Below are 27616 nucleotides of genomic sequence, written 5' to 3' on the forward strand. Positions count from 1 at the left end.
CCAAGTTTGTCAAAAACCTCAAGGGGTCTTTCAGTCAAACTTATTCATTAGGCAATTGTGTATGAGCCATTTAAGGTAGTGAATACTTCCCAACGTTAATATTGTTCCTTTAATATGTTGTTCCTATTTGCAAGTTTAAAAGTATTTCTGAACAATGAGAATTGTTACTTTGGCCATTATTTTGGCAAGGATATGGTCTTAATACTCAACATTAATAGCCTGACATTAAATTAATTTCAAAGCTTCAAATACATCTTTAAATTGATAGTTTTGAACAGCATTCAGATCAACTGACATCTAATCTCACCTTCACTCATTTTCTCATTAGTCTGACTTACATTTAGGCCACATTAGAAAACATCCAAGGCACAATTCAGTAAAAATACAACTTCACACAAAGCACGTAAGTGTCAAAGTTTTATTGAGACTCGATTTTACTTTGGTGCCCTTTGATTTAGTCAAACAGACCGAAGCCCATGTCATCATCAGATTCCTCAGACTCCTCCTTGACCTCTTCCTTGGCAGCAGCTGGAGCTGCAGCAGTCTCAGCTGCTGCTGCAGGGGCTGCGACAGCAGCAAAGGCAGATGGGTCAGCCAGGTAAGCTTTGACCTGTGAAGACAAGTCAAACGTTCACATTCAATTTAAATCAAGTGAGTTAAAAAGGCAACTGTGACTTCAGTTTGACTGCATTGGGTCAATTAAAATCCAATTTTAAGACTTTCAGTCCTTCAAGTATCATCTGAAATACAAGTCTGTCTGACCAGAAAATGAGGCTCAATGTGCATTTGATTCATACCTTGTCTGCAAGGGGGAAGGAGTAATCTGTCTCCACAGCAACAGCCAGGACTCTCTTGTAGCCATTGATGACAGAGTGAGGGACAGAGGCCAAAGTGGGGTAGCCAATCTCCAGACACACACTAGCAATGTTCCTTACACCCTACAAGTAAAATAAAGTCACACATTAAACTCATGATAGAACCTAAGTGACTAAAATAATTTAGACTTTTCAAACAAACACTGCATCTCACCTCCAGGAACTTCGTATGCAGAGATTCCTCTGTGATATCAAGCACCTCAGGGCTGTAAACACTGCCATTGTCATACACTTGCTGAATAAGCAGTCCATAAGAGAAGGGCGAGATGTTCAGCATGTTGAGGAGTGTGGCCTCGCTGGCACCAACCTTGTCACCAGTCTTGATCAGGTTGACATCACTCTGAGGAGAAAGACATCTAGTTAGTGTACTGATCCCACCTATAAGGGCAAACCGAATCAAAACCAGATAGTGAAATTCTAATTGTAAAGAGTTCTGCACTTACCAAGATTTCAATGGTTCCCCTAGAAATCTTGGTGGTGATACCCAGAGCCTGGAAGAAAGAGGTCTTTTCAGGACCCAGACCAGTGTTCTGGGCTGGCACAGTCACATCACAGGGGGCAATGGCTCCAGCACGGGCAGCTGCAGGTACCTGGGATTGAAAGTGTGTTTTAGTCATGTTTAGAACACAATCTAGTGCCAAGTCACATGACAGTTTATAGTTTTAGAAATGGGTTCAAACCATGTCTGAAACCTTGCGTCCCCGGCTACCAGTGGACCGACAGACAGGGATAGCTTGGAAACATGTTAATGTTTGCAGGGGGAACGACAATTCAGCACTGAACAAGCTGAGCTGTAACTTAACCTGCATCTTGTTACAACGCCTAAAACTGCCATTAGGCTGAGTTCATTGATTCTAATTTGTGAGCTTTTCACATCTTCCTTTGATGCTTTCGCTCTTATAATAACATTAGTTAGTGATCTTGTTCATGTAGTATGAATATTCACTCTATGCTTGAAAATAAGCTTTGTAGTTTTACAGTTTACTATATTCAGGGAAATTAAAACAGCCCATCAGAGACAGGGAGTAGTTTCCAGTTTACACTTAGATGTAATTAGAAGTATATGGACTTCAATTACCTTCAGTCATATTGCTTTGTAATGATATAAAATTGCATTTAGGGCAAATCATGAATGCCAAAGCAAAGTAAAGCATAGTAAAGAGTCCGCCTCAAGTTAGATGAACTTCAAACAAGCTTCATTTCTGGGGGTGGCACAACAATTTGGCCAGATTGCCATTGTAAAACTCAACTTACCTTGTTGGCCAGCAGCATGTCCCTGACCTCACACAGGTCCTCCTTGGTGAAGACAAAGCCAACATTTCCTTTGATGTGAGGCAGAAGCCTGTAAAACCATAACACCAACTATTAAGGCACATGAGTACACCATTACTACAGATCTTATGTCTGAGACCTTGCGTCCCTGGTTGCCGGAGGATGCAGGCAAACAGGGATAGCTGGAAACATGTTTCTGTTTGCAGGGGGAACGACAGCACACTACCGCACAAGGTGCACTGTAACAAGTCCTGCACTGTGAAGTCTTTAAGTTCGGAATAAAATCAAACTCACTTTTCAAGGGCAGGGTTGTTCTCCAGGTGACCACGGATAGCTTTGCGCATCATGGTGTTTTTACCCATCAGCACCACAGCTTTGCCACGCAGAGACATACGAATAGCCTGCATCTGCTTGGATCCCACATTGTCTGCACCCACAATAAAGCATTTTGGAAAGTCATCCAGGAGTTGCTGTAAGAGGAGGATACTATTAGTTAAAATGGACAACCTACTGTGTGCCCGACTAAATAAAAACCTATTTTAATGTTAATTAAATGTATCAAGTTTCAATGCAAACTTCATACTTACGATGATTTTCATAAAATAACTGGACTTCCACGTGGCCCTGTCTTCCCTGGGCATCTTTGCAGTGCTTCCAAGGATCGCTTAACAGCCGGTTTAAAGACAAGGGTTTTTTTTTATCTAATATAGAGAAACAACAGTTAGTGACTGCTTTCTTTACGAAGCCAGAAAGTACATTAAACATGACACCATTTCATCACATGTGGCCGTCGGCTAAAGCTAGCCGGCTAAACAGTTAGCCATTATTTCACAGGCCGCTTGCTAAGGAGTCGACAAACAGGACTTTTAGGTCCATACAATACACGACCTTTGGGACAAAAGACACACCTGTCGAGACTTATGTAAGATTATTTAGTGATTATTCAATAAAACGCCACATTTCAACCCTATAAAAACATCGATGGTGCGCACTTACCGCGCGTTAGGGTCGCGTGAAAGAAAGAGGAAGTATTAAGGCGCAAGAGCGTAATATATGAAATAAGTGACCAATCAGAGAGGAGTAAAGGGCGGAACCTCACGGCGATTGGAGTGTTGATGTGTCAGTTGTATCCCTTGCAGGTTCTGTCACCCCTCTAGTTGAGTTAGTAACCAGACTGTATAGCTTTTATTATAAGTGCATTTATAGTTAATGTTGTTATTACACTTACATACAATATAATACAATACAAAACAACAACTCGAACGTTTCAAAACTTAGAAAGTTGTGCGGAAAAATCGATTGAGTTGCTTCTAAATGGGCAGAGAGGAGAGGGCATAATTACACATTACAGTTAAGGTTTGACATGCAGCACAGGTTGTGTGATTCTTACTGCACATTTTTTGAGCAGTATTTCGATGACTGAAATGATGACTGAATGAAACGTAACAACCTTTCAGCAGTCAAAAACTGTCTATCTGTTAATATTATTACTAATATTATAAATAATACTAATATCATCTTCCTGTCTACAATACCATTTTTTCTGCTTTTGAAAGTGACCTTACCTCATATTTTCTATTAATGGTAATGTCCTCTCAATTTTTTCTTCTATATTCCAATACAGTAGGTAGCGCTGTGCTCCATTACAGTTTGATTATCATCCATCAATAAACATAGCAAACAGGAGAGTTCTCCTAAATATCTGTTGGTCCATTATGAGATATGTAATGGATTATGGATGTATAGGCTACATGTCTGCTGCTGAAACGAATTTAAAGAAACCTGATCATCACCTGTTGCTGCTATGCAGACTGAACTGAGAGAAATACCACTTGGACAACGGAGACTGAAACTCATGTTGGCTTATTGGGTAAATGTACAGGGTCATAATGGGTCGCATCCTGCAAAGAACATTCTTAAGGAATGCTGGGAACACCATAAAACTGACTATTTTAGTTTTGGTTGGACAGGAAATGTTAAGGCTTACCTTGCTGGCCTGAGTGAGCTCTACTGAAGCCCCACAGTGGCTCTGCCACCTGTAGCCCCATGGAAGTTTGTAATGACTCCTGTAGATACTGATCTGCACCAAAAACGGAAAAAGAAACCCAAGAAGTGTCCATAGTTTCTTGTCCAAGAGCTAATAAATGAGCATTGTGATAAACTGTTCATATTTACAGATAGGTCAAGGACCCAAATAGTGGGCATACTGGTGCTGCATTTTTCGTCCCTGACCATGATGAGGTGGCTGTCAAGAGGAGACTTACAGATCATCTCTAAGTGTTTACTACTGAACTTATTGCAATTCAGCTAGCACTGGAATGGGCTGTAACAAACTTACAAAATCAAAGTATAGTTATTACATCAGACAACCTTTCAGCACAACAGAGCACCAAGTCCAGAAAATCTGACTGTAGACAGGACATTGTGTACAATATCTTTTGCCTGATCTTTTCCCTGTACAGCAGATTCCTGTTCATGTTGGTTTGGAAGGAAATTAATAAGTAGACATGCTGACTAAAAACTCCCTAAAAGTGCCTGTAACAGACCTAGTAGTACCAACTAGCAAATCTGAGACAAAATCAATCATAAAGAACTATGTTCACAAAATTTGGCAGGAACACTGGGATATATCTGATACTGGAAGACATTCACACAATATTCAGAAAAATGTTGGCTGGTCCAGGACAGTGGGCAGAAACCCAAAGGAAGAAAAAACATTTACTAGTTTAAGAATAGGCCACTCAGAACTCAACAACTCACTGTATAAAATAAGCAAACACCCTAATGGTTTATGCAATCATTGTAATAATCCAGAAACGGTTGAGCATGTTCTGATTCATATTCATAAATATGAGCATGAAAGAGGTGATTTAACTACATGGCTTAGAGACCATAGACAAGACTTTACTTTAACAAACCCTCTAGGTCAGTGTTTTTCAACCTTGGGGTCGGGATCCCACGTGGGGTCACCTGGAAATCAAATGGGGTCGCCTGAAATTTCTAGTAATTGATAAAAATTAAAATAAAAACTTACTAATAAAAAATATATCGTGAGTTGAGAGAGACAATCCTTATACATAAAAGACATGACAAACTCTGAAGCTGAAACTGAAGCACTGTGGTACTGTTTATCTTTCAAATGTTCATTGTAGCCGGTTTAAGATGCTGCAGCTCTTTCATAATTCATAGTTTGAGTTATTGTTTGTTTGGTATTAATCATCAGCCTTGTAAATCCAAGATGGACTGACTGTACATATCCTGACCAAGGAAAATAAAATTCTCACTTTGTGCAGTAATCGACACCTGGCTTTTCTGCCTCTGTCCATAATAATATACATTATCTAAATCATCATCTAAAATCAACATTTATTTGCAACATAGTATGGCAAACTATTACATGATCAAAAACAAATTAACTTTAGTAAAAAAAAAAAAAGTCTCTGTTTTGAATGTCTGGGGTAGCCAGAAATTTGTGATGTTAAAATGGGGTCACAAGCCAAAAAAGGTTGAAAAACACTGCTCTAGGTGCTCCCTCAAAGCTGTGGAAAATCATTGTTTCCTTTCTAAATGAAACAAGATTGATGAATAGATTATAGTAGGTAGCCTCGGTATACTATAGTGTACATAGCACTTTATAGATGCTAGTTTTTGGGTAGTGATGTGACGTTCAGGAACGAATCGAATCTTTTGAACGGCTCTTTGAAATGAACAATGGGAACCGAGTCTTTGTAAAGAGCCGTTCATATTTTTTTTTTTTTTTTTTAAGGAGGAAGTGTCCAATTGCCTGTCAGTTTCGCATCACTGGGGAGGCATTGGCTTTATATACAGAGTAGAAGTGAGAGAACTCCTGATGTGGTATCATTTTGATATTTACATTAGAGATATCAGGTATTTTGCAATGTTACTTGAACTATTTTATTTGCACTACAGTTTTTTAGGTATTTAAGTACTGTAATTGCAGTGATTAATCACTGCTGTGTTTTGTGCAGTTTTTTTTCCATTTGTTTACACACATTTATTGTTCTTGTTCTGAGAATTACACTATGGTTCAGGTATTTAAGTAATTGCAGTGATTAATCACTGTTGTGTTTTGTGCAATTTTTTTGTATGTTTACACACATTTATTGTTCTTGTTTTGAGGAGAATAAAATGTTATTTCATAAGAAAATGTTTTATTTTCTTCTCCATTTTTAGGCTACAGACTACTCCACATAATGCACCGTGATGTTTTTGGTCAAATTCCAGCATTTGCCTAATATCACCTTTCATGTCATGTATTTAGCCCACACATTTGAACTAACTATTCTTTTTTACGGTAAGATAATATTTACAATTAAAGACCTTTAAAATGTAATGTCAGTCATCACATGTAGTCTATTTAGTCATTAAAACATTGGTGTTTCAAAATAATGCAAAAAACATAAAAGAGCCAGTTGTTTGAACGGTTCTTTTCAGTGAACAGCTCCCTTTAACCCTTTCATGCACAAATTATGAGAACCTTAATCAAAATTTTTGCCTGAGTGTTTTTATTCCTCTTTAGGCATGAAAAAAACAATGCGACTGAAAATTTTCTTCTGAAAAATAAATAAAAATATATAAATAAAATAAAAATAATTGAAAAAAATGTAAAAATACATTTTTTAAAAAAATTATGAAAAAACAAAATTCTTATGAACCTATTTTTCATGAAGTTGCAAAAATGTTCACTTGGCTGGACACCACACGTTTAATTTTTGATGCACAGAAACATGTATTTACTGATAAATTGTGTGAAAATTATGGGGAGGGCTTGTGATTCTGGGGGTTTATGATCAGGAGAGATCTATATAATGTTACCAATTCATGTCAGAAAAGATATGTAATGTCTTAAAACTTTAATAAAGATATGTGTAAAAAAAACAAACAAAAAAAAAACAATGAAAAGAACAACAAAATCCATGAATATACAAGACAACAGCTGTGGAATAGCTGTCCACTGTAGTGACCACTATGCATGAAAGGGTTAAAGAGCCAAAAGTCCCATGTCTATTTTGGGGGATTTTTTTGTTTCTCTCCGTCCACACTCCAGTCCAGTAGGTGGCGCTAAATGCACCTTTCAGTTGGCTGCCAACCGCCATTAAAAGCAAAAGAAGCAGAAGTACAACTTACCACTTGAGTTGTCCCACAGTTCCGCGTGTGGCTTTACGGCTGGTGTTTTCCTGTAAATTACCCAAATAACTGTGTAACTGTCGTGTATTGTATCCGTGTTGGGGCAGTGATGCTCCAGCCTCCCGTTCCTCTTCCGTCGGAGATCTGGAGCCTCGTGTTCCGGTATCTATCCGTGAGAGACAAGTCCAGCGTACGGGCATCATGCAAGTATTTCAAGAAACTTGTTGACCACGCGTCCCTGTGGAAAGGCTGGACTGTAGTTTTGACTTTTCCAAATGGACCTTACAGTGAACAGTTCTGGAACACTCTCCGCCGTAGGAAAGTCTCCTCTGCTGTGGTGCGCAGCCGCAGAGCGAAGCACTGGATCGTGGTGTCCGTGGGTCTGCCTGGTCTGTCCACTGTGGTCATAGAAGGACTGAACAGAGAAAGCACCCACTGGTTAAAACACTTCACCTGTTTAAAGCGGCTGGCTGTTAGGAGCTGCTCTTCATTTATACGGGAGAGTTTCGTTGTACCCCAGCGTGAGCAGCTTACACATCTCAGCTTGTGTGATGTTGATTTCTCCTTCAAGTCACTTCGCGGCTTCATTTTTTCTCTTTCCAGGTTTTCAAGATTGACATCTCTTGTTTATCATCAGCGGAGAATCCTTGATAACGGTACCAGGATGATCTACCACATACTTTCCTGTAGGCCCAACCTGAAGCACCTGTCACTGTCAGTACCATATTCATTGCCTTCCCTTGAACTCATACCAGATACTCCTTTAGAAACCACCCCACTTTTGTCCAGTTTGGAGCTTATTGATTACACAGATGGCTCATTACCAGACAATATAATGAAGCTGGTGCCTGGCCTGAAGAGCCTGGCTGTTTTCTACAAAAACACTCATCATGAGGCGGCAGGAATGGGTCCACCTGTGTGTCACCTGAGTACCTGGCTGAGTGACCTACCTCACCTGTCAGCCTTTGTCGTAGTCGGTGGTTGTCCTGTCGCTGAGTACGTCTCCTCTATTCCAGCTACAGTGACCAGTCTCACACTGTGTGTTGCAGGAATATCTTCAGAGGACTTGGCAGCTGTAGCAGCACGGGTACCAAACCTCCTCCACCTTCACGTCGACCCCTGGCCCTCACATCTGGGAACGGACACTGCTCAAATCCCACAGCTTTTTCCAAAACTCAAAAGTCTCAAGCTCCGCCATGAGCATGTGCCACCCAGAGATTTCTTACGCCTTCACCAGCTGCAGGATCTGAAATATTTGGAGATACTGGACAGTCGGCCGCAGGTCTCTGAGCTTATTGGGGAGTTTCAAGCTCTTACAGACTACAGAGTTCAGATCACAGCCTGTCCTCAACAGCGAGATGTGATGTCTTGTCCTTGTGTTTCTCAGGTGTATTAAATGATTGCTCTTGGCAGCCAAAACAAACAGCTCAATGATTTGCACAGTAAATGTAGAGAACAGTGAGATATTTTCTTGTAGAGCTGTTCAGTTAATCACAATCACAAGGCTGCACAGTTTAGCTGAAGGACCTAAACAGCTGCCCATGACCAAAAGTTTGTACTGATATGAAATGTTGAATAACTTTTCAACCACTAATTCAGGTAAAATACTGTTTTTCAGGTTTTTAGCATCATCAGATATGAGCTATTGAATGTTTAGAGGCAAGAATGCACCGGTAAAATCCATGTAGTTTGACAAATGACAATAATTGAAATATATTTTCATTGAATTGTGGAGCCCTTAATTTCTGTTACCCAGGAGGATTTTTTTCAAACCAAAATAATGATGTTAACAGAAGAAAAGGCTCCAGAAATGTAGTAGTATACTGACAGTTGTGGTCTTGATTGGTCTTCAAGTGAGTAAAACTGCACTGGAGTCCAGGATGAGACCAAAAACTTTCAAATGTCTGGGCTCTAACACTTGCAATCACTGTGACCAAGATTAAACATGACTTACAAGGTGGGGCTGAAAAGTTCATGGTCTAAGAAGGAGTTATTCCACAGCAATGAAACTTGGCATGCATTAAATTCAACCTTTCTTGATATTAACTGCGTGGTTTGCTTCCAGATAAACCCACATTGGATAAATAATCTATGACTTTGAAAAGTACTAGAGACATTTTGTGAACATGCTTGCTTTTCACCCTCATTCTCCCTACCCCTCTTGAATTCAGCTGCCCACTTTTGTGCAGTTGATAAAACTGGAGCATCATGCTCTATAGCAGCCATGTCAGCACAAACGTCCTTAGGGGCTAACACCTTTTTTTCTGCAGACATTTGATACCACGGTGCCTCGGATGGTTCATGAAATGTCTCTAGTACTATTTTTTCAAAGTCCTAAATTATTTATCCAGTGTGGGTTTATCTGGAGGGAAACCATGCAGTTAGTATCAGGAAAGGTTAAATTTAATGTATGCCAAGTTTTATTAACTCCTTCTTAGTCAGCCTATAACTTTTCAGCCCATCCTTGTATATTGACCCAAAGCAATGCAGCAGTTCAGATAGTTTCAGATCTCTGTAAATAATTTAAGGAAGTAGCAGCAGCATATTTTAAAGCGTTTTGTCTTTTCTAATTCTAGGGGCCAACATTTGTAGGATATTTTGAGGTTGCAGAACACTGATTTTAATGGTTTGAGTTGGGCTGTCAAAATTGATTAACACAGATTAATCCATCATCATGATTAGTCTGATTAAAAATTTTAATGCAATTAACCCATCTGCAGAGCAGAATGACTCTGAACGTCTCTGCCAACGGATTTCAGGCAGTTTGACAGCACGTTGGCCCTCTAGATGGAAATATGAGTACAAAAAAAACCCAAGATGGAACAATTGTTTCAAGTTGTTTTGTTTCCAGGTATTTTGTTGAAGGTGTTTACTAAACATGTTAAGTGCATATATATTCCTTTTTTTAGTCTGTTTGCTCATGCAAAATGAAACACAATTAATATAAAAATGAATATTTAATCGTGATTAATCGAAATTAATCCACAGCAACCCTGTTTCTAATCTGATTAGAAATTTTAATCATTTGACAACAGTAGTTTTGAGATTTAAAAATGAAATCAAATTTGTGCCAAAGTTTGTGGACATACAGAGGCACACAGTTATGCAATACTTGTTATGCAATGTGATTTTTTAAAATATATTTTAATTTTGTGAAGACTGTACAGTGCTTAAATGTATTAGACCCAATGTAAGGCTTATGTCAAAGCTTCCCTGAATTAACAGCAGTAACAAAGTAATTTTTTATTTCTCTCATGGTTAATGCACTAATATGTAGGGGCTCTTAAAATGACATGATATTTTTAATGCTAAATGATAATTATTACCCGTGAATATTCAAATTTGCTATATGAAGAAAATGGAAAAACAGAGCATGTTATGTTTTGTTGATTAAGATGTCAAATTATGATTATTTACTTACATTTCTGAACAGAAAAAATAGTTTTAGTGGTTGAATGTTTCCTGAATGTCTCAGAGAAGCTCAGATTCAGGATTAAAAAGGTGAATTCAGTGTGAAATTCCTCATTCTGGCTCAAAATGGTAAAATGTTGAGAGTTTACTGAAAATGTCCACATTAAGGTTAGTGACGCTGCATGGTCTCTTGAGACAAATAGGGAAAAGTGGTGGAATGAATTTGTTAAACACTATGCATTTCAGTTATATTGATTTGACTGTAGTGCCATGTTATACATTTAACTCTTCCTTGTACACTGTATTAAACCAAAGGGTCTGCACGATGACATTGTCACAAAGATAAGACAAATTCACTTCTCAGACAATACCAGAAATAAAGTACTTATTTTATTTGCAGCAGTTGTATTTGTCATTCGATAATCAGGACCCACATAATCTTACACCCCACCCACAGACAGAGCCACATAAATTCATGGCTCATCATAAAATTCAAATAGTAAAAGATCACATGAATGTCTGTTTTTAAAGAACAAAATGTACTTATCTTGTTAACAGTAAAATGCTTTGTTTTTATCATTTGACAGAAGCAGAAACTAAGGCAAACCATAAGTAGATACATAGACATCAGGTGAAACTCATTTTTCATGTGTACACATTTATTGGAAGGTGTGATTCAAAGTCCCACTATTTCCTTTTGCTACTTTATTTCCTCAGCTACATGAACACTGCACTGTCTGCTGAAGGAGGCAGCACAGAGGATCTCTCTTGGCTTGTCTATTACCAGTGTAAAGCTAAGAGTTCAGATGCACCACAGCAGACGAGGCCCTTCCCACAGCTCAGATCAGGAAAGACCGAAACCCCACAGTGTATAAGACCTTATTGCATTGACACGTTTGGCACATCTTTTCATACATAAAAACAATCTCAATGCAGATAACTTGTAACTCCGGCATGCCTGATGATCAAAAAAAAAAAAAGCATCTGAATTAATAGACAAGCAAAAATGCTCAAAAAAAGAAAAGTCATTACATACTGCATAAAATTGGCTGAAATCTCTGGCTTATTCTGATTCCTGACCAGCTAACACAAACACCAGCTGCCATCAGTGAGCCCAGCACAAGATAAAAACTCAGACAGCAGGATCATCGCTAATCACTCGTAATAAAAATATTGAGGGCCAGGTTTCCTGGAAGTCCGACACACTGGAATCCAATCCTTTATGAGTGAGCGAGTGCGAGTACACAGGGTAAAGTACTGGTAGCTTACATGCCAATAGAGCCAGCTCTTTGCATATCAGTGTGAGCCCAAACAGCTCAAAAATACACATTTTCATAAAACAGTGACAAAACACAGTTCTGTCATAAAGTCGAGCATATAACAAGGATATAAATTTAGATTCTGATTGTAACAGCATCTGGCAGCTAGTGCTGATAAAACTCTACATAAAAAGAAACCTGCATGCTTTGCCACATTAATACAAACCTAATTTTAAATATTGAACCGATAACACCAAGACAGGGACGAGTTACAATAGTATTTATGCTGAATCCAATATTCTCTGTTAAATCTGTAAATACAGCAGTGAAATCTCCACCGCTGAGCTGGAGTAAACTCTATTTTGGCTTGTTCTTTAAAAAATTGCACCAAAGCTTAACATTTTTAACCTGACCAACCCCATTTTTTATTATTTGCATCAGTTTATTTTGTTTAACTCTCAAAGACCTGACTCTGCTTATAATAATAGTTAGTGTTATAAGTAGAATTTAAATAAGTTAAATTACAAATTTTACTCTTGCTTTGACTATGAATGGATGAATAGAACGTTAAATAAAATAACAGTAGAAATGGGATGTTATATGTACTGTGAATTGTGACAGGCTCTTAATAAAGATTGTTTTTCTTAAATTTGCAAAGTTTTACTTAGATTTTCTGTCAACATCTAACCTTTCCTGAGCAAGTTACAGACATTACTGGCTCAGAGGAGCTAACTACAGGGTTTCTTTAATGAATGAAAGCTACAGAGCAGGATGGTGTAATTATGTTCACTACAGAGCCTCTAAATGTCCAAACAACTGAATCTCTACTTTATCTGACCTCTGAAAGCACACTGATGGGATTAGTGGTTCAAAAGTTATTAAACATTTTACATATGTTAAGCTGTGTGTGTGTTGGTCTAGGTCTTTGAGCATTAAACCTATTTAATAAAGTAGACACACACTTTGCAGTGGAAAAGTTAAAGTAAATTTCCAAATGGCATAAAACTATTATTATATCAAATACTAGCATAAGGGTTCTGAGAAAAAAGGTTGTATTCATAATGAACTACATTAGGACCGACCTAACAGTTTGACATTCACACATAAAATGCACGCTCTCATCAAGAGATCTGTGAAAAAGTTCTCATATATGCAAAAAAGGGATAGCGATAACAGCAAATAAAAGAAACAAGATGAGTTTATCATGTATATGTTAAGCGTGTGTCTGTGTCTACTTTAATGGCACCTCAATAGTTTCCAAAACTAGAAAAATACATCTTCATTAACAGATTATTGGAACACTCATTGGCCAAACACTGGGTATTGAACAGTTAACATGTCAAAACAGCTCAGGTCAACTCTCCCTGGTCCATGCAAACAAGCAGCTACTCACATCTGCATTAAACTAGTTCAACAGATTCACTATATGATGCAAGGTCTTGCCCTGCTCTGGGGATAAAGTCATTTACAAATGTAGGGCTCAGAGGCAGTCCAAACACTACCCTCATAGGCTTATACATATATATTCATATATATATATATATATATATATATATATATATATATATATATATATATATATATATATATATATATATATATATATATATATATATATACACACACACACACACACACACACGCACACACACACAAGGAGAAATACTCATCTTTTCTTTGCTGCACACAGGAATAAAACTCAAAATAAAAATCTCTTTGGGCTCTTTAAAATGTCTTTAGCAAAAGTGTGAAATGCCAAGCCTGAGTTTGGACAGATCATGAAGGCCGTCAGTGTCAAGTCAAGAGTCAACAGTCAGAGACTATTTTCCCTTTTTTATGATGTGAAACACCACTACATGAGCCTCTCCGTCTCAAAAACAATTTCACTGATTCTTACATGCTGACGTGAGAACACACGCATCTGAACGAGAATAAGCGTGAGGATGCGTGGATGCCCACGCTACACCTGCACACACCATCTAACTGAAAAGTTTAATAAAGCAGCCGTGGCAGTAGGGTTTGTCATTCTGCTCTTTGAAGGTTCCCTTGTTGAGCTGCTTCAGGCAAAAAGCGCACACAAAGTGCTCTGGATGGAACTTTTTGCCCATGGCTGTGATGCAGCGGCCGGTGATGGGCTTTTGGCAGCCGGAGCACAGCGAACCCCGCCGCTCGTGGTAGTGCGCCTCACAGTAAGGCTGGCCCTCGTGATCAAAGAAGCTGCCGTTAATGAAAGGCGTGAAGCACTCCTGCAACGGCAGAACGGGAAGTGAGTTTTTGGTTCAGATAAAGTGACCTAATGGTTTCTAAGACAGATTTTCTGCAAGCATGACTCATTTCTTTAAAACTCTAAACACAAATACAGGAAGTCATTAACAGAACATCGAAAATCTCTCTGAAAAAAAGGAGACACGTACTCAAAACAGGGGGGCAGCAGTTTAGTGTTTCAAGGTATGCCATGGTACAAAAACTGTTGATTATGTAAGGTATTGAAAAAAATCTCAAGTTTTTGCCCTGATTTATGTAATTAAAAAAGAAAAGCACAATTCAACTCATATGTTACAAGTCAAACCTATGTTCTTTCCCACATAGAGGACATGCAGAGTACTCACAATGGAACATTTTTACACACTTTCATTAAAAATAATTTCAAGTTTCAATCATGACAAAGCATTTACTAAAAAAAAAAAAACTACATATGTAGTGAGACTCACCCTGCAGACGAAGCATTCAGGATGCCAGAGTGCGTTGAGTGCGGAGATGTAGTTCTCCAGGATGGCACGGGCACAGCCACCACATTTCGGGGCAAACATGTCAAAGTAATCCTTTCTGCAGAACGCTTTTCCATCCTTCTCATGGAAGCCTAGTGAGCAAAAAAGACAGAAACCAACTCTTTATGCACTCTTCTTTTTAAGACAGAGAACAGAGCTCTGCTTGGGTTCTTCACAAGCCACATGTTATGATGGTAAATGAAATGAACTAATACCTTCAGGTCCAAAAAAGGCTCCACACTGGGCACAGAAGAAGTGTTCAGGATGCCAAGTCTTATCCAAAGCAGTAACAACTTTCTGTGAAACAAAGGAGATCGGACACTGAATATTTTAGAGGAGTGACCCATAATCACTTGGAGGAGTCGTGGCCCCTCATGTTGGACTATAGAAGAACAGAATTTATGCTGTTATGTGAGTCAGAGGCCAGTAGAGGGCAGGAAAACTCTGTAGAAACAGAATGGGAGGAGCTGGTATGCTGTGACTGTCAGCTCATGTTTTCCAGTATTTATCAGCAGCTTCAGCAACAGACACACTCATACTGTCCACGGAGCACAAAATTTTAAAACATTTACTAGAGCAGGGCAAGTATTACTCACTGTTAACCACACTCGCAAACTCCCAAACATAAGTACAAGTACTTAATGGCCACCAGGAGGTGCAATGTTAAAAATCAACACCTCACATACAACTGCACTTATAAACACCATCAAGAAAATTCATCACTTTCTATGTTTTGACAAAACTGTTCCCATAGATGTGAAGAGTAACAAGCCCCTAAACCCAAATTATCACCCCACATTTGTGATATGTTAATGACAGATGGAACTTTAAACCAAAAAGGGAAGAAAACAACACCAGCTTTACATGTGTGCATATTTGGAACAGTTCAAAAGAAGGCATGAGGAAGTCTTGACAGTAACTCTAGTTGGCTTTTCATGAGGCTGAAGTCCACCGTCTACTTCCCCTCAGGCTCCTTAAGTACTCTGAGTGTGTAAATGTGTCCACATGTGTGTAAGTACACTGGCTGACAAACCAAATGTGAGTGTGTCATGTCTATGTCAAGACTGAGTGCTGACAAGAGAGTAGTGTGCAGTGACACTTCACTTCTGTGTCTGTTATGGCGACTTTAACCTGTTTATACAGAAACACTGTGGGGAATACCCTGTACACCATCACATTTGAGGATTTAGAGTGGTTTTGAACTAAGAGGTTGGTTAGGTATGTTGTAGTTACTGTTAAGATTAAACCATCAGGAAATGAACATAATAATAGCAGCTGAATTTCCCCAGCTCAGTGTGGAGTATTTAGTGAAATGAAATGGCAACAACCACACCTACAGTTTCTGCAAAAAAAAAGGTGGTGTCAGTCATTAGAGCCAGTGCTTTTTTTTTTTTTTTGTCCATTCTGAATCTTTTACTTACAGCGATATTAACTGTAGCTAACACTAGTAGAAGACAGTAATGTACTTTAACACTGCCTGCATCCGCCATAAAATGGAAAATAGAGAAGAGGAAGTCAGTTCAAATCAACATTAAAGACATCCCACTTCCTCTATAGATGTAAACCACCACTTGTAAAACATTGAAAACTCACATTTTTGTATGATTATACTCACTTAAAAAATAATCAGGAATATTATACTCAATTTCTGCAAATACATCTCCTAAATCCCCCTAAAGCATACACACTGAACCTTTAAAATGGATTCAATCAGTGCATTCAAAGAATGTGTATGCATGCATTTGTGTTTGTGAGCATTAACATCGGCTTAAGAAGACATTTTCTGACATGTAATGATTTTTCCAGTCGGGGCTTAGATCCATTAAGTTATTAATAATAAATATCATTATCCACACAGCGTTATCCTATGAGTATGCGTGTGTGTGTTTTAATGTATGCATTACTAACATCCAATATGGGTCCATTACAGTAGTGGCATCTTGGTGAGAATAAGTTGTGGTAGTCTGTCTCACAGTATGGCTGCCCCTCACGCTCAAAGAAGTTCCTGGAGCCGATCTCCTCCTGGCAGTGGGTGCACACAAAGTGCTCGGGGTGCCACGTTTTACCCATGGCAGTCACCACCTGGTGTAAGGAGACACAGTGCATTGGAGTCAAGTCAGTTTTGTTTAATAACCCAAATTTTCAGATATGCCTCAAGGGGCTTTAAAATCTGCACAGTGAGCTAATGATATATTAAAAAGAGCTGCTAATCCTTTCTTAGTCAGCTAGCTGCTTTACATTACTCTATAGTTTGACTTAATACAAAGCCAACTGCAACAAAAACAGTAATTACATTTACGTGAGTGAGACGCCTGATAAAAAAAAAAAAGATTTTTATTTTCCTGCATTTATTAGTCATCGGTTGAATACAAGCCGAATTATTCATAAAGTCTATCTGACCTCAAATAAGACACAGTACATTCAGTGTGGGCAAATAAATCTTGACTGTTATCATCTTTTCACCACATTCTTCCGTAAGACCATACTTTGATAATGTTATATGAGCCCAGTGGGTATTTTAAATCAGATTTTATTAAATATTCCATGTGTTGATACCACAGATATAATATTCACTGTAAGCTTTCTATTAACAAGTCAGCGAGTTCAAATCTAATGTGAAATGAATGTGCATTAACATGTACTATATTAGTGGTATCATCACCTGTCCAACAATCGGTTTCTTGCAGGCACCACAAACACCTTTAGCCACGGTTTGGACTCCAAGTCGGTTGAGGTCGGACTGGAGGCTTCCCAGCATGTTGTCCAACTTGTTGGCTGGTTTGGGGGCTTCGGGGGGAGAAATCTTTCCCTGGGACTGGATCTAAGGGAGATGAAAAACCAAAGTGATGTCTTTGCTTTGTTCAGCTATACAGTTACCTCAGAATGCCTTGCTTACACTTTCTCACAACACATAATTGGTGAATGTAATGTGATTCATTTATGCATCTGCTTTTGTTGTCGGTCTTTGGATTATTCACTCACTGAAATGGTAGAGTATGCAATTTCACTGTTACATAACAGTAATATTCTGTACTTGAAACTCATTTATATGGAGGCTTGTAGAGATGCACTGAGTTTCATTAAACACAAACAAAATTGAATGGTGTTATGTTGCCTTTTTTGTGGTTGAGTATTGATTAACAGCTGAGATGGGAAGAGAATTCCACAACAGATATGTAACTGAGGCCAAAATATGTTCAAACACTAGTCCATGATCAATATTGCTCATGTAAATATGTGTAGAATTATCTGGCTACTGTAAGGTAACACTAAACTTTTTAAATGGTGTGGTTATTCAGGTATCACACTTTCATTCCACTGAGAGAGAAAATAGATTCTCAGTCACTCCCTCTTACCGATCAAATAGTCAGGCCTCTTACTGGACATTTCATTACACAAACTCATATCTATATCCTACTCCCTGAATCTGCTCTGAAACTGCTTCAACACAATAATGGATTCTAAAAGAGGTGTTGGTACAAGGCATTTAGCACGGACATACTGGTCCCTAACCTAGTGGGACCTGTTGACGGAAGCCCGATGGGAGCTGCTATAATCGTGGTGGTAAGTGTGCTGTCATGTGTCAGATTAGGTTTCAGTTGCGCTGCGAGTCTTCCATTCCTGTGCATGGCAGGACAGTTAGTGTAATGGGAACATAGGGGGTTTACACTCTGCTTGCCTCTAAGCTCTTAAACTCTCCTTTCCACTCTGACCACACACCTCTTGGCGCCATCAGATGTCAGAATTAGAAAAGTCGCTCCAACCTGAATGTCAGCTCCATCGTAATCTGGATTGACTGGATTTCAGACAAAGCTTTATAAAGAGGCTACCCGTTGTCACTTGGCATGGATGGACACTAGCAACACGAAGCCCGCACAAATAAAGAGCCCTACAGTAGGTACTTAGATTTTAACCGAATAACTCACAATAATCCATGATGACTACTGTATTTGATAAGAGCCGGATTGTGTACCGCTTACTATTCTACAAAACCAGCACAACTACAACCAGTTTGTACTCAATACCTTTCTTGATAATAGCTTCCTACTTCAACAAAAAGACTATTTTATTACACTACAAATCAAGGTATGAAGTCTGGATTGAGTTTGTGCTAAGCAGTGGTTGTTTTGCTAACATTAGCTAACTCCATCTCTAAGCTAACAACTGTTTCAGAATTTAACTTCTGTGTAATGAGCTATTTTTTCTATGAAAATCCTTCAATGTCTTCTGCAACATAGTCAACAAAAAACTAGCCCTCAGCACAACATAGACTACCACTCAAACTCCACGTACTTTCACATAACTTCACCTGCAAATCTTACATATTGAACCTTTAAATTGTCAATTTTAAACTGTTAAACTGTTCCTACTCGAACCGCTTTTGCATTACAATAAAACTTATTAATAAAAATTTATAAAAGTTGTATACTCGCTACACGAATTGATACTGATGAGATTTACTTCATGGGTATTGAAATCTGGAGCCAAACAACAAGACATTTTTCAGTACTCGGTGCTATAAACGTAGCAAAGTTTGGTACCAGAGAGCAAAATACTGATGAAAAAAGTGGATAATAGGAAATGGACAGAGTGGATATGGTCAGTGAAAGCAAGTGGGTGAAGAAAGGTGATCCATGCCTGCAGTGGTGGGAAGATGGGGTCATATTCCGTCTGACAACCCACTGATACAAAGACCTTGGGAGGTGGAGGGGGTGTGGCAGGCTTGGGAGGGGGGCTAGGTGATGGTGGGGGCTGGACGGGGGGAGGTGTGGGCTCTCTGGGGGGAGGAGGAGTAGGCTCCTTTGGGGGTGGAGGGGTAGGTTCTCGAGGTGGAGGAGGGGTTGGAGGGGGAGGAGGTAGTGGTGGAGGAGTCTGCTTGACTGGGGGCAACTTTTTGGGTGCTGGGGGAGACTGTGGAGGGGAGAGGACTTTTCTCTGTGGGGCGGGTGAATCTGGAGGAATGATGATCTGATGGAAAGAAGGGAAAAGGAAAGAACAAACAGGAAAGCAAAAGGATAAGACCAAAAGAGTGAGAATGAAAAAGAACAGTATGAGAAACAAAACAGACACCAAAAAGCCAAATTGATTAAGCAAAAAATCTGTTTTATATGCCACTTATTTCCTTGACTGCAAGCCAACCAAACATAAGCTGTGAGGGAGATATATTACTGCCAACTGAATGTGGTTCCAGAGGAATAATGACAACTCCTGTCATGCGTTTCTTATCTCTACCTTATCCACAGATGGCTTTTCTTCCCGTGTTCGCTGTGGGTTGGACATGACGATGACTCCCTCTGTCAGCCAGTCATCTGGCTGCTGTTTACGTCTGCGCTCAACTCGCCCAATTCCCAGTTTCCCCTGTAGCTCCTCAATGAGTCGGTCTTGCGAGTTGCTTTTATTTACAATGATGGGTCCCATTTTACGTCGCAAAAGTCCCTCTCTGTACATTGGGTGCACATTGGAGGTCTCTTTGGTGCGGCGTATAACTGACTTGAGCTGGAGAATACATGATAAGGAGGTGTTGTGCCATTCATCACATGGTTTGTGATGAGTTACAAACACAAGCAGGGCAGGCAATGTCTGTTTGAGCGGCAAAAACACTCAAGCAGCTTCAGAAAAATTTAAATTCTGTTAAAACGCTTGCCTTTTTTTGTCAGGCACTCATGTGTCAATCAAATGTGCTAGGAAAGTCTCCCGCTCCGTGAATTAAAGCTACTCTGGTATCTGCACAAGGCATGCAGGAGTTGCGACAAAATGCTTGCAAATGCGCCTGCAAGTGTAAAAGCAAGACAGTAAAAAAAAAAAAAAAATCAGTGTTTCTACAACATATGTACAATTCCTCGCGCATTCGTTTCTTCATGTACTTTCTATGTGGTGATCAGTGATCAAAAACGTATTGCTGGCATCATCCTTTGGTTGCGTAAACTTGGCAGTCCATGCCCTATGACTAACACAGCAATGTTGACTGATGCAAGTGAGGGCCTGTGTAGACATCCTTTCAGCAAAGCTTTCAACATCAGCCACAAATAGTCTTTAAAGGGAGACTTTACCTTCAAGCCATTGTGTAACTGCTATGCAATGACACTACATGCATCACACCACAAAAAAAAAGTCTGAGGAATTTCTCTTCATCAAAACCCTTTAGGTACTACTCCACTGAATCTCTCCCAAAATAAGGTCATGATTACAGTATATTTTGTTTAGTCATGTAACAGCCATTTTGCCATTACTGTCTATAATATTTCATATTTTAGACGACAAGGTCAAATAACCACATGGGGCCTTAAAGCTTCAACAGCTACATGCCAGAAGCTTATTTTGGGAGAGTTAAGTTTAGAGCCTCCTACTTGTCCACAAGCAGATAGCCTCTCCACAGCAGAGGGCTGCTGTAGGGGCAGGTCCAGCGTTGCATCTGGTGTCCCGGGGCAGGTTGAGGGCGTGAGACACTCATCGATCCAGCTGGACTCAGTCATGGGCGTCAGTGTTCCTTCGCGGCTGAATTCTGGGTAAATCACATCCTCCTCCTCCCATTGTCTGTCATCATATCCAGGCGAAATAGAACAAGGTGGCTGGTTCTCTGCGATTGGTTCTGGTTGGGTCGAGGTGGGGGCTAAAAGTTTGTCTAAAGTATCATCCAGTAGCGGTTCTCGGCAAGGCCAGGTTAAATCTAATACGTCACCTCCTTGCTTTTGTGGTGTGAGGGAAGATGGGGTGTTTGATGAGACAACAGCAGGTGAAACTGGAGATGCTCTGGGACTGCTGGTGCCTTGAACTGTGAATGTTTTCCTGATGACTGCTGGAGAATTTTTTGGAACTGCAGTTTCACTCTTTGGAACCGTCACTGGACTTGACAGCCTTGGAAACATTACTGGTGAAGCACATTTGGGATATGATTCTGGACTGGAACTCTTGGGCACAGTTGGTGAACTACAGATATTAGATAGTGTTAAGGGACTTGAAACCTTTGGAACTGGACTCGAAAGTCTTGGAATTGTCACTGGACTAGCGCACTTGGGAACAGTTTCTGGGTTAGAGATGGCAGGGACTGGGACCGGATGTGGCACCGGACTTGAAAGCCTTGGAACTGTTACAGGACTAGAAATCTTTGGCACTGTTTCTGTAATAGTTGGCACTGGATTGTCATTCTCTACAGCTGCCTCTGGAATTTGAATGATGGTGACTGGGCTGTAACTTTTAAGGACTGGGCTTGAAGTCTTGCCAGGTTGATTTTGATTTGGGGTTATATCGGTGGAAACAACAGGACTGGGGCTTTTAACAGCAGGAACTGGACCAGGACTTTTTCTAACAGTACTTGGACTTGGGCTCTTTGCAACTAGATTTATATTACTTGCAGAAGTTTTAGAGACTGACAGTGTAGAGCTTTTAACATCAGCCTCACTAGAGTGTTTTTGGGTGCTGAAGACACTGAGGCTCTCTACATGAGAGATCTGAGAGGTGACACTGCCCTCAGCATGTTTCTCTTGGACTGCAGAGTATTCAGCGCTCTTGGATGTTGACAGAACTACAGTGGAACCAGCTGAATGTGCCGAACCGTCTTCATCTATATGAAGTTCGAGTGGCAGAGGGGTAGAGGAAGGAGTGATGAAACTAGAGGGTAGAAGGGTATCTGTTGAACCGATATGAGGATTTAGAGGTGGGGTAGGTCCTGCATGGCTGGCTGGTAAACCAGCTGCCAACATAGGGTCTACTTCTTCCTGATTTACAGACAACTGAGAGCCAGACTATGAGAGAATGAAATAAGGACAAGACATACAGTGGTGGAAAGAGAGAAAGAATAGAAAAAAATCAGGTTGAGAAAGAGGGAAATGAACAGCGAAGTGTCTCACATGCAAAACCAAGAAGAAGGAAATTAATGCAGAGGGCTGTTTTACAACGAATACGAAATGCAGAAATACTTTTCATTTCTTTTCTGTTGTCTCATCAACAAAAATGCTATAATTGTGTGCTCAGGCCTGGTGAATGCTTAATGATGCATGTTATTAAATTGCTTGACATTTTGCAGAAGTTAGTTTTGCTGCATCAACCAGTTATCACAACCTCTGTACTTGCAATCTTGCTACAATAATGCACAGTCATACATATTAATACCGAAGTTCAAAGGTCATCCACAAAATAGCTGAGAGATAAATCTGAAACACACATCTGATACTGACCCAAATCTGGAATATTTTGCTGTAGTCAACAAAGACTAGTCCCAAATTATAAATTACATAGCCCCTACCACTATTGGTGTACTTTTAAATGTATTGTGTAATGTGTGTATGTAATGTTTATTGTATACAAAAATCACCTACGCTACAGTCCCCTAAATCTCCCTGTGGAACACAATCAGAAGCAGAAGCCCATTTATAATAATAAAAAAAAAAAAAAAACAAACAACATGGAAAATATGGACATTCTGATCCACAGTTAATTTAGGTCATCCAAACCTCTAAGCACATGCAGCATAGTCTTAAGTAGCTGCACGATACCAAAAATAAACATCCTTTAACAAGTGTACCATCCCTAGAGCCACATACTGTTGCGACTTGTGAAGGGTACTTACATTACTTTGGACTTTGAAGTCGGACAGGGAGGCCATTAGCTCATCCAGCTCTCGTGTGGCAGATGAGGCAGACATTCTGGCCTGTTGCTGTGCTGGTGTTTCCTCTTGTCCATCTGTTTGTTCATCTGACACTACCAATGGAGTGGGACTAAAAGTGGGGGGAAAAAAACAACAATAAATTGGCTTTTCATGCCAATAGAAGCACCTTCAATGCCGGAGGTGGCTGTGATATTCTGCAGTGTAAAGTCTTACATGGGTGAGGGCACAGAGCTCTCCAGTTCATCCAGGAGGCTCTCTACACTTGGTCGTACATCCTCTATTCCCCGAACACCGCGTTTGGGCTTCTCCAGAACAGGTGGAGCCATCTTGTTTGCAGCAGGGACTCCGTTCTCCTGTACATGGTGGATGATGCTGCTGGTAGGCAGTGGTGGAGCTGCCTCCTCTGACAAAAACATGAAAAGCCCCATAGGTCCTTAACATAACCATGATGTTTCAGCAAGATAATGAAACACATCTAACGCAAGACATGGTGAAACTGTCAAGAATTTAGTTATTTTTTTCTTGTTAACAATAACACAAAAAAACATTCATATTTATTGGTGTCTGTCTGATACAGCCAGACCTTTTGAAACACAAAAAAGATTTCATTGTAATATTTGAGATTGTGTAAAGTTTTAAGGGTGTCTGAAAACTTTTTTTCCACTGCTGTACAGAAACAATAGTGTGATGCCATTTTCCTGTTAATTGACTAAAAATCCTGAATTCGGCATCATTTTAGACAGATAATATAATACTATTTCTACAACATTTTTGTAACTATACATTCATCTGCATTTCATATTAAGTACCCAAACTGTGTCCGTTGAATTTTCTCCATCTGATTTTTTTTATGAACTCTATAGTCCATCATTGTGCTTTACATCATTGATTATATAAAGCATCTGTGTAAATCAGACTTAATGCATGTTTGTATTTTGAGGGTGATGAAGATGGTAGGATTCTTATGATATTCAGTGTGTAAGTACCTTCTGTGGGGAAGTTAGGGGTGCTCTGTTGGACGGCGTTGAGCTCCAGGAGCAGACGGTCCAGCTCAGACAGGTTACTACCCAAAGAGGAGTTCATGGCAACAGCTGGTGACTCACTAGTCTTCTGCTTATTTGGGAAACTGAAAAGCAGCAGAGAAATAAATGTCGTGACAAATGCTTATCATAAAACAACTATGGGTATATTACTTGTACATACTTTTAATGTTCTCCTTGTAATTAAAAACTGTAGTCGGATACAACAACATATGATCCTAAAAACTTTCCTGAAGATACTCTTGGGAGAGGCGAGCTTTAAGTTATTTTGAGACTGTTGAAATAGTGTCCATTCTACCTGTATACGTGGTCCTCTTCACCAGCAGGCTGCGTTGGACTGCTGCTATCTTTAGACCAGGGACTTCTCTGAGCTGAGTTCAAAGCCTGAGAGGAGGAAGTGAAGTTTTAATCACTAGAGAATACCCAGGATGACGGCATTTACAGTAACATGTACAGAATGTATGCATCTACCGCCGTTTCATCCAGTCCGTTCAGAGTTTGCTCAGTGGAAGCGGGTGGAGAGACAATGTCTTGCTGGGGTTGAGTCCCAACAGGGAAGGAGTAGGCGTTGTCGTCTGACAGGAAGAGGGGACGCTTGGAAATGTGGGATGTTGTGGACTCAAGGTCCGCCAACAAAGCATCTACACAAACACAAAACCAAAATGTTATCATCATAGGTTTGGCATCACTAGAACTGTTGGTGGTAATGTTTTATCTTAAAGAAGGTGCCTCAGGATTTAACCCTTCATCAGGCAAGTGACTATTTTTGGTCATTTCCACATTCATTCCAAGACAGTTACAGCACCAGTTACAGTGAGGACAGTGAGGCAACAATCTCAGGTCCAATGTGGTCTACAAGGGTCTGTAAGGTCCACCTCTGCATGAACAGTGAGTGTACCTGCTTTGTTAGGTACCATGAAGTAATGGTACTAATGTAAGGAATGATGTTCAAAGGGATAATGTGGATGTGGACAGGGGTCTGGATCAGCACTCATGTTGGTTGTTCTATAATACATGTTCCTTTCACCTTACATGTGTTTTTCTTGTATTTTTTTTATTTTTACTTCTTGTATTTTTTTTTTTTTTTTGCCACTTTAGGGTACGGAACCAAATATGGTAACTTCATTGACCTTCATTTTCTACATGAAAATAATTTCTTTTTTTTTTAATTCACAAAAATAATAGTCTTGTTGTCTCCTACAATAACACACTAAGGTTGAAATTTTGAATTTCAGAGTATTTCTATGAGTGAACTATAAAAGATTAAACCGCCTTCATATAATGCCTTGAATTGTGCATTATTTAATTGACTGCAAAGTGTTCGACAGTTAATTCCATCTCATCTCTGTGCAGGTGAAGCTACAACCAGGGCTGTCACTAAATGGAAATTTACTTTATTTGCTTGTTTATTTAAAAGGATCCCCATTAGCCCAATGTCCTGCTGGGATTCACATCAGACATAAAAGATATAACAAATAACGTATTCGTAGTAACCTTAGTACATTAAAAACTGTGCATCAACAATGATACACCCTACATTGACAGTTAAGTGTCACATAAATAATTGTGATTAATGGTGGGTCTTTTTATGCAACTATACGCCCAACAATACTTAATTTATAGACGTGCCACACACATAAAATAAAAGAACAGCTATTCGTTGGCATCAAACGCTGGAACACATAAATAAAAAGTACATTTCTGTTTCCCCTTTGGGTTTTGTACACAAGAACTGTACATTTATTGCAGATTTAACACAAATAACTCTCTATTTAAAACTAATATTAAAAAATACAGAGGAATTACTAATAGTAACAGCAGGTACCAAATAGAAGTAAAGTGCCCCTAGAGGAGAATAAAACAAGATGCAAAAAAGTGGAAAACAATGTGGAAATAGTGATGATATGTGCGTATTTGTGTCCGACTTATACAGATGTAATAACTCTGACCAACCTATTATTATTTCACCACAAACCAGTTCAAGATTATATCAACTACTAAATTTAGCACATACTAGCGACTCTTTCACTGAAATTCAGCAATATTAGTCGAAGATAACTCATCCCCAGTTACACATGCACAAAGTAAATTACATCTTCTTTCGCAATCAGTGAAAACCCATGTGGAGTTATAAAACTTGAATCATGCAGCCTGTCCTGCCGCTCCTCTGGTTACTCATTGACCCTTGTCTGCCTGGAGTCTTGACATGTATCAAATCCAAGAGTCACAGTTACGTTTGCAGCCATACACGCTCGACATCCACCCACTACTATCGCTGCATGAAGGGGTTATTTGGCATTTTGTGAGCCATGAAAACAACTACTAATTTAGCCATCCTAACCAGTAGGTAGAGAGACACATAACATTATAGGGGATTTAATGAAGTGCACAGACTGTATTACTGACTGCTTAGGCTTATTTTAGCGTGCTCACTCGCCACAGCAGTGTTTAGTTTCCCTAGCAGAATTTCACAAGTCCTAAAAAAAAACAAACACTGAATTTAATAAAAAAATAGCTTTAGATGAATAATCTGTTTTTCAATTTTGCACAAATTCACCTCAGACATGTGTTCAGGAGAGAATTAAATACCAAAATAAAACAACCACAGCCAATTAAAAGCTGCTAAACAACACAGGGATCATTTTTAAACTCATACAAGATGCAAAGTTTACTGATTATTCTAACTACACCTGACTGCTTCTAGAGTATGACTTTGATTATCATAGGATACTAAACTAAAGCTTCCTCTGCATTAAATCACACATTGAGGCAGTTTAAGTAACATAAAGCCAAGACATACCTCAGAAAAACACCAAGGGAAATGAAGATGACAGAATACAGACAGAAAATAAGAAATGGAGGAGGAAGGAGGCAACCCAAACAGACTGTCTGCCAGGCAGGAACTGCCTTTCTTAACTCTACCATCAGCATAAGAGAACAAGAGACCAAGTGGGGGGAGGAGTAGGAGGATAGGTGGTGGGGTCAGGGTAGAGAGGCGAAGGAGGGGTTAAAATTAATGACAGCGGGTTAAGTTCACCCTTCTGCTATGCCAGCTCCCGGTTAGCTGCCTGAAAGCCCAAGTTAGAGATACTACTCACGCAAATGATGACCCACTGAAAACAGTCTCTGAAGCAGAAGCGGTCTAACTTTGGCAGGCTACGCACGTTATACGGCGGATGAAGTAGCAGCAGCACCGTTGAGAAATGAGGAGAGTTGAAAGCAAGCAGAGCTCTTATCA

At 39.5% G+C, this 27616-nt stretch overlaps 4 protein-coding genes across 4 annotated transcripts in view; 1 reads left to right on the forward strand and 3 right to left on the reverse strand.

Annotated features, from left to right (window-relative positions):
* Positions 1-404: 404 nt before the first annotated feature.
* rplp0 (ribosomal protein, large, P0) lies at positions 405-3210 on the reverse strand. Its single transcript, XM_030133863.1, has 8 exons — positions 3144-3210; positions 2735-2848; positions 2442-2617; positions 2130-2217; positions 1319-1465; positions 1030-1215; positions 798-938; positions 405-610 (listed from the first exon to the last, which is right to left on the reverse strand). Exons 2-8 carry the CDS (start codon positions 2786-2788, stop codon positions 455-457), a joined length of 948 nt encoding a protein of 315 aa, XP_029989723.1. The 5' UTR covers positions 2789-2848; positions 3144-3210; the 3' UTR covers positions 405-454.
* A 4065-nt stretch (positions 3211-7275) lies between these two features.
* On the forward strand, positions 7276-11718 carry LOC115419218 (uncharacterized). The gene is made up of 2 exons (XM_030133864.1): positions 7276-8009; positions 8345-11718. Exons 1-2 carry the CDS (start codon positions 7405-7407, stop codon positions 8493-8495), a joined length of 756 nt encoding a protein of 251 aa, XP_029989724.1. The 5' UTR covers positions 7276-7404; the 3' UTR covers positions 8496-11718.
* Positions 11077-27616, reverse strand: part of LOC115419215 (paxillin-like) — a 36696-nt gene continuing 20156 nt past the window's right edge. Inside the window, exons 2-11 of the mRNA XM_030133861.1 lie at positions 24850-25019; positions 24677-24762; positions 24325-24464; positions 23552-23741; positions 23300-23447; positions 17396-17554; positions 16642-16815; positions 14949-15030; positions 14677-14825; positions 11077-14211 (exon numbers count right to left, since the gene is read on the reverse strand). Coding sequence (XP_029989721.1) covers positions 13945-14211; positions 14677-14825; positions 14949-15030; positions 16642-16815; positions 17396-17554; positions 23300-23447; positions 23552-23741; positions 24325-24464; positions 24677-24762; positions 24850-25019 — 1565 coding nt within the window. The 3' untranslated portion in view covers positions 11077-13944. The remainder of the gene's footprint in view (positions 14212-14676; positions 14826-14948; positions 15031-16641; positions 16816-17395; positions 17555-23299; positions 23448-23551; positions 23742-24324; positions 24465-24676; positions 24763-24849; positions 25020-27616) is intronic.
* On the reverse strand, positions 19614-22476 carry LOC115419216 (flocculation protein FLO11-like). Its single transcript, XM_030133862.1, has 2 exons — positions 19966-22476; positions 19614-19701 (listed from the first exon to the last, which is right to left on the reverse strand). The coding sequence occupies exon 1, from the start codon at positions 22431-22433 to the stop codon at positions 20997-20999; it is 1437 nt and encodes a 478-aa protein (XP_029989722.1). The 5' UTR covers positions 22434-22476; the 3' UTR covers positions 19614-19701; positions 19966-20996.

Source organism: Sphaeramia orbicularis, chromosome 5 (genome assembly GCF_902148855.1).
Source record: "Sphaeramia orbicularis chromosome 5, fSphaOr1.1, whole genome shotgun sequence".
NCBI lineage: Eukaryota > Metazoa > Chordata > Actinopteri > Kurtiformes > Apogonidae > Sphaeramia > Sphaeramia orbicularis.

Excerpts from the sequence above, each read along its gene's own strand:
- LOC115419216 (XM_030133862.1), bottom strand. The coding sequence starts at position 22,433 with ATGTTGGCAGCTGGTTTACCAGCCAGCCATGCAGGACCTACCCCACCT.
- LOC115419218 (XM_030133864.1), top strand. The coding sequence starts at position 7,405 with ATGCTCCAGCCTCCCGTTCCTCTTCCGTCGGAGATCTGGAGCCTCGTG. Across the intron at positions 8,010-8,344 it reads AACCTGAAGCACCTGTCACT|GAATATCTTCAGAGGACTTG; the intron begins GTCAGTACCATA and ends TGTGTGTTGCAG.
- rplp0 (XM_030133863.1), bottom strand. The coding sequence starts at position 2,788 with ATGCCCAGGGAAGACAGGGCCACGTGGAAGTCCAGTTATTTTATGAAA. Across the intron at positions 2,218-2,441 it reads AACAACCCTGCCCTTGAAAA|GCTTCTGCCTCACATCAAAG; the intron begins GTGAGTTTGATT and ends ATGGTTTTACAG. Across the intron at positions 611-797 it reads CCTTCCCCCTTGCAGACAAG|GTCAAAGCTTACCTGGCTGA; the intron begins GTATGAATCAAA and ends TTGTCTTCACAG.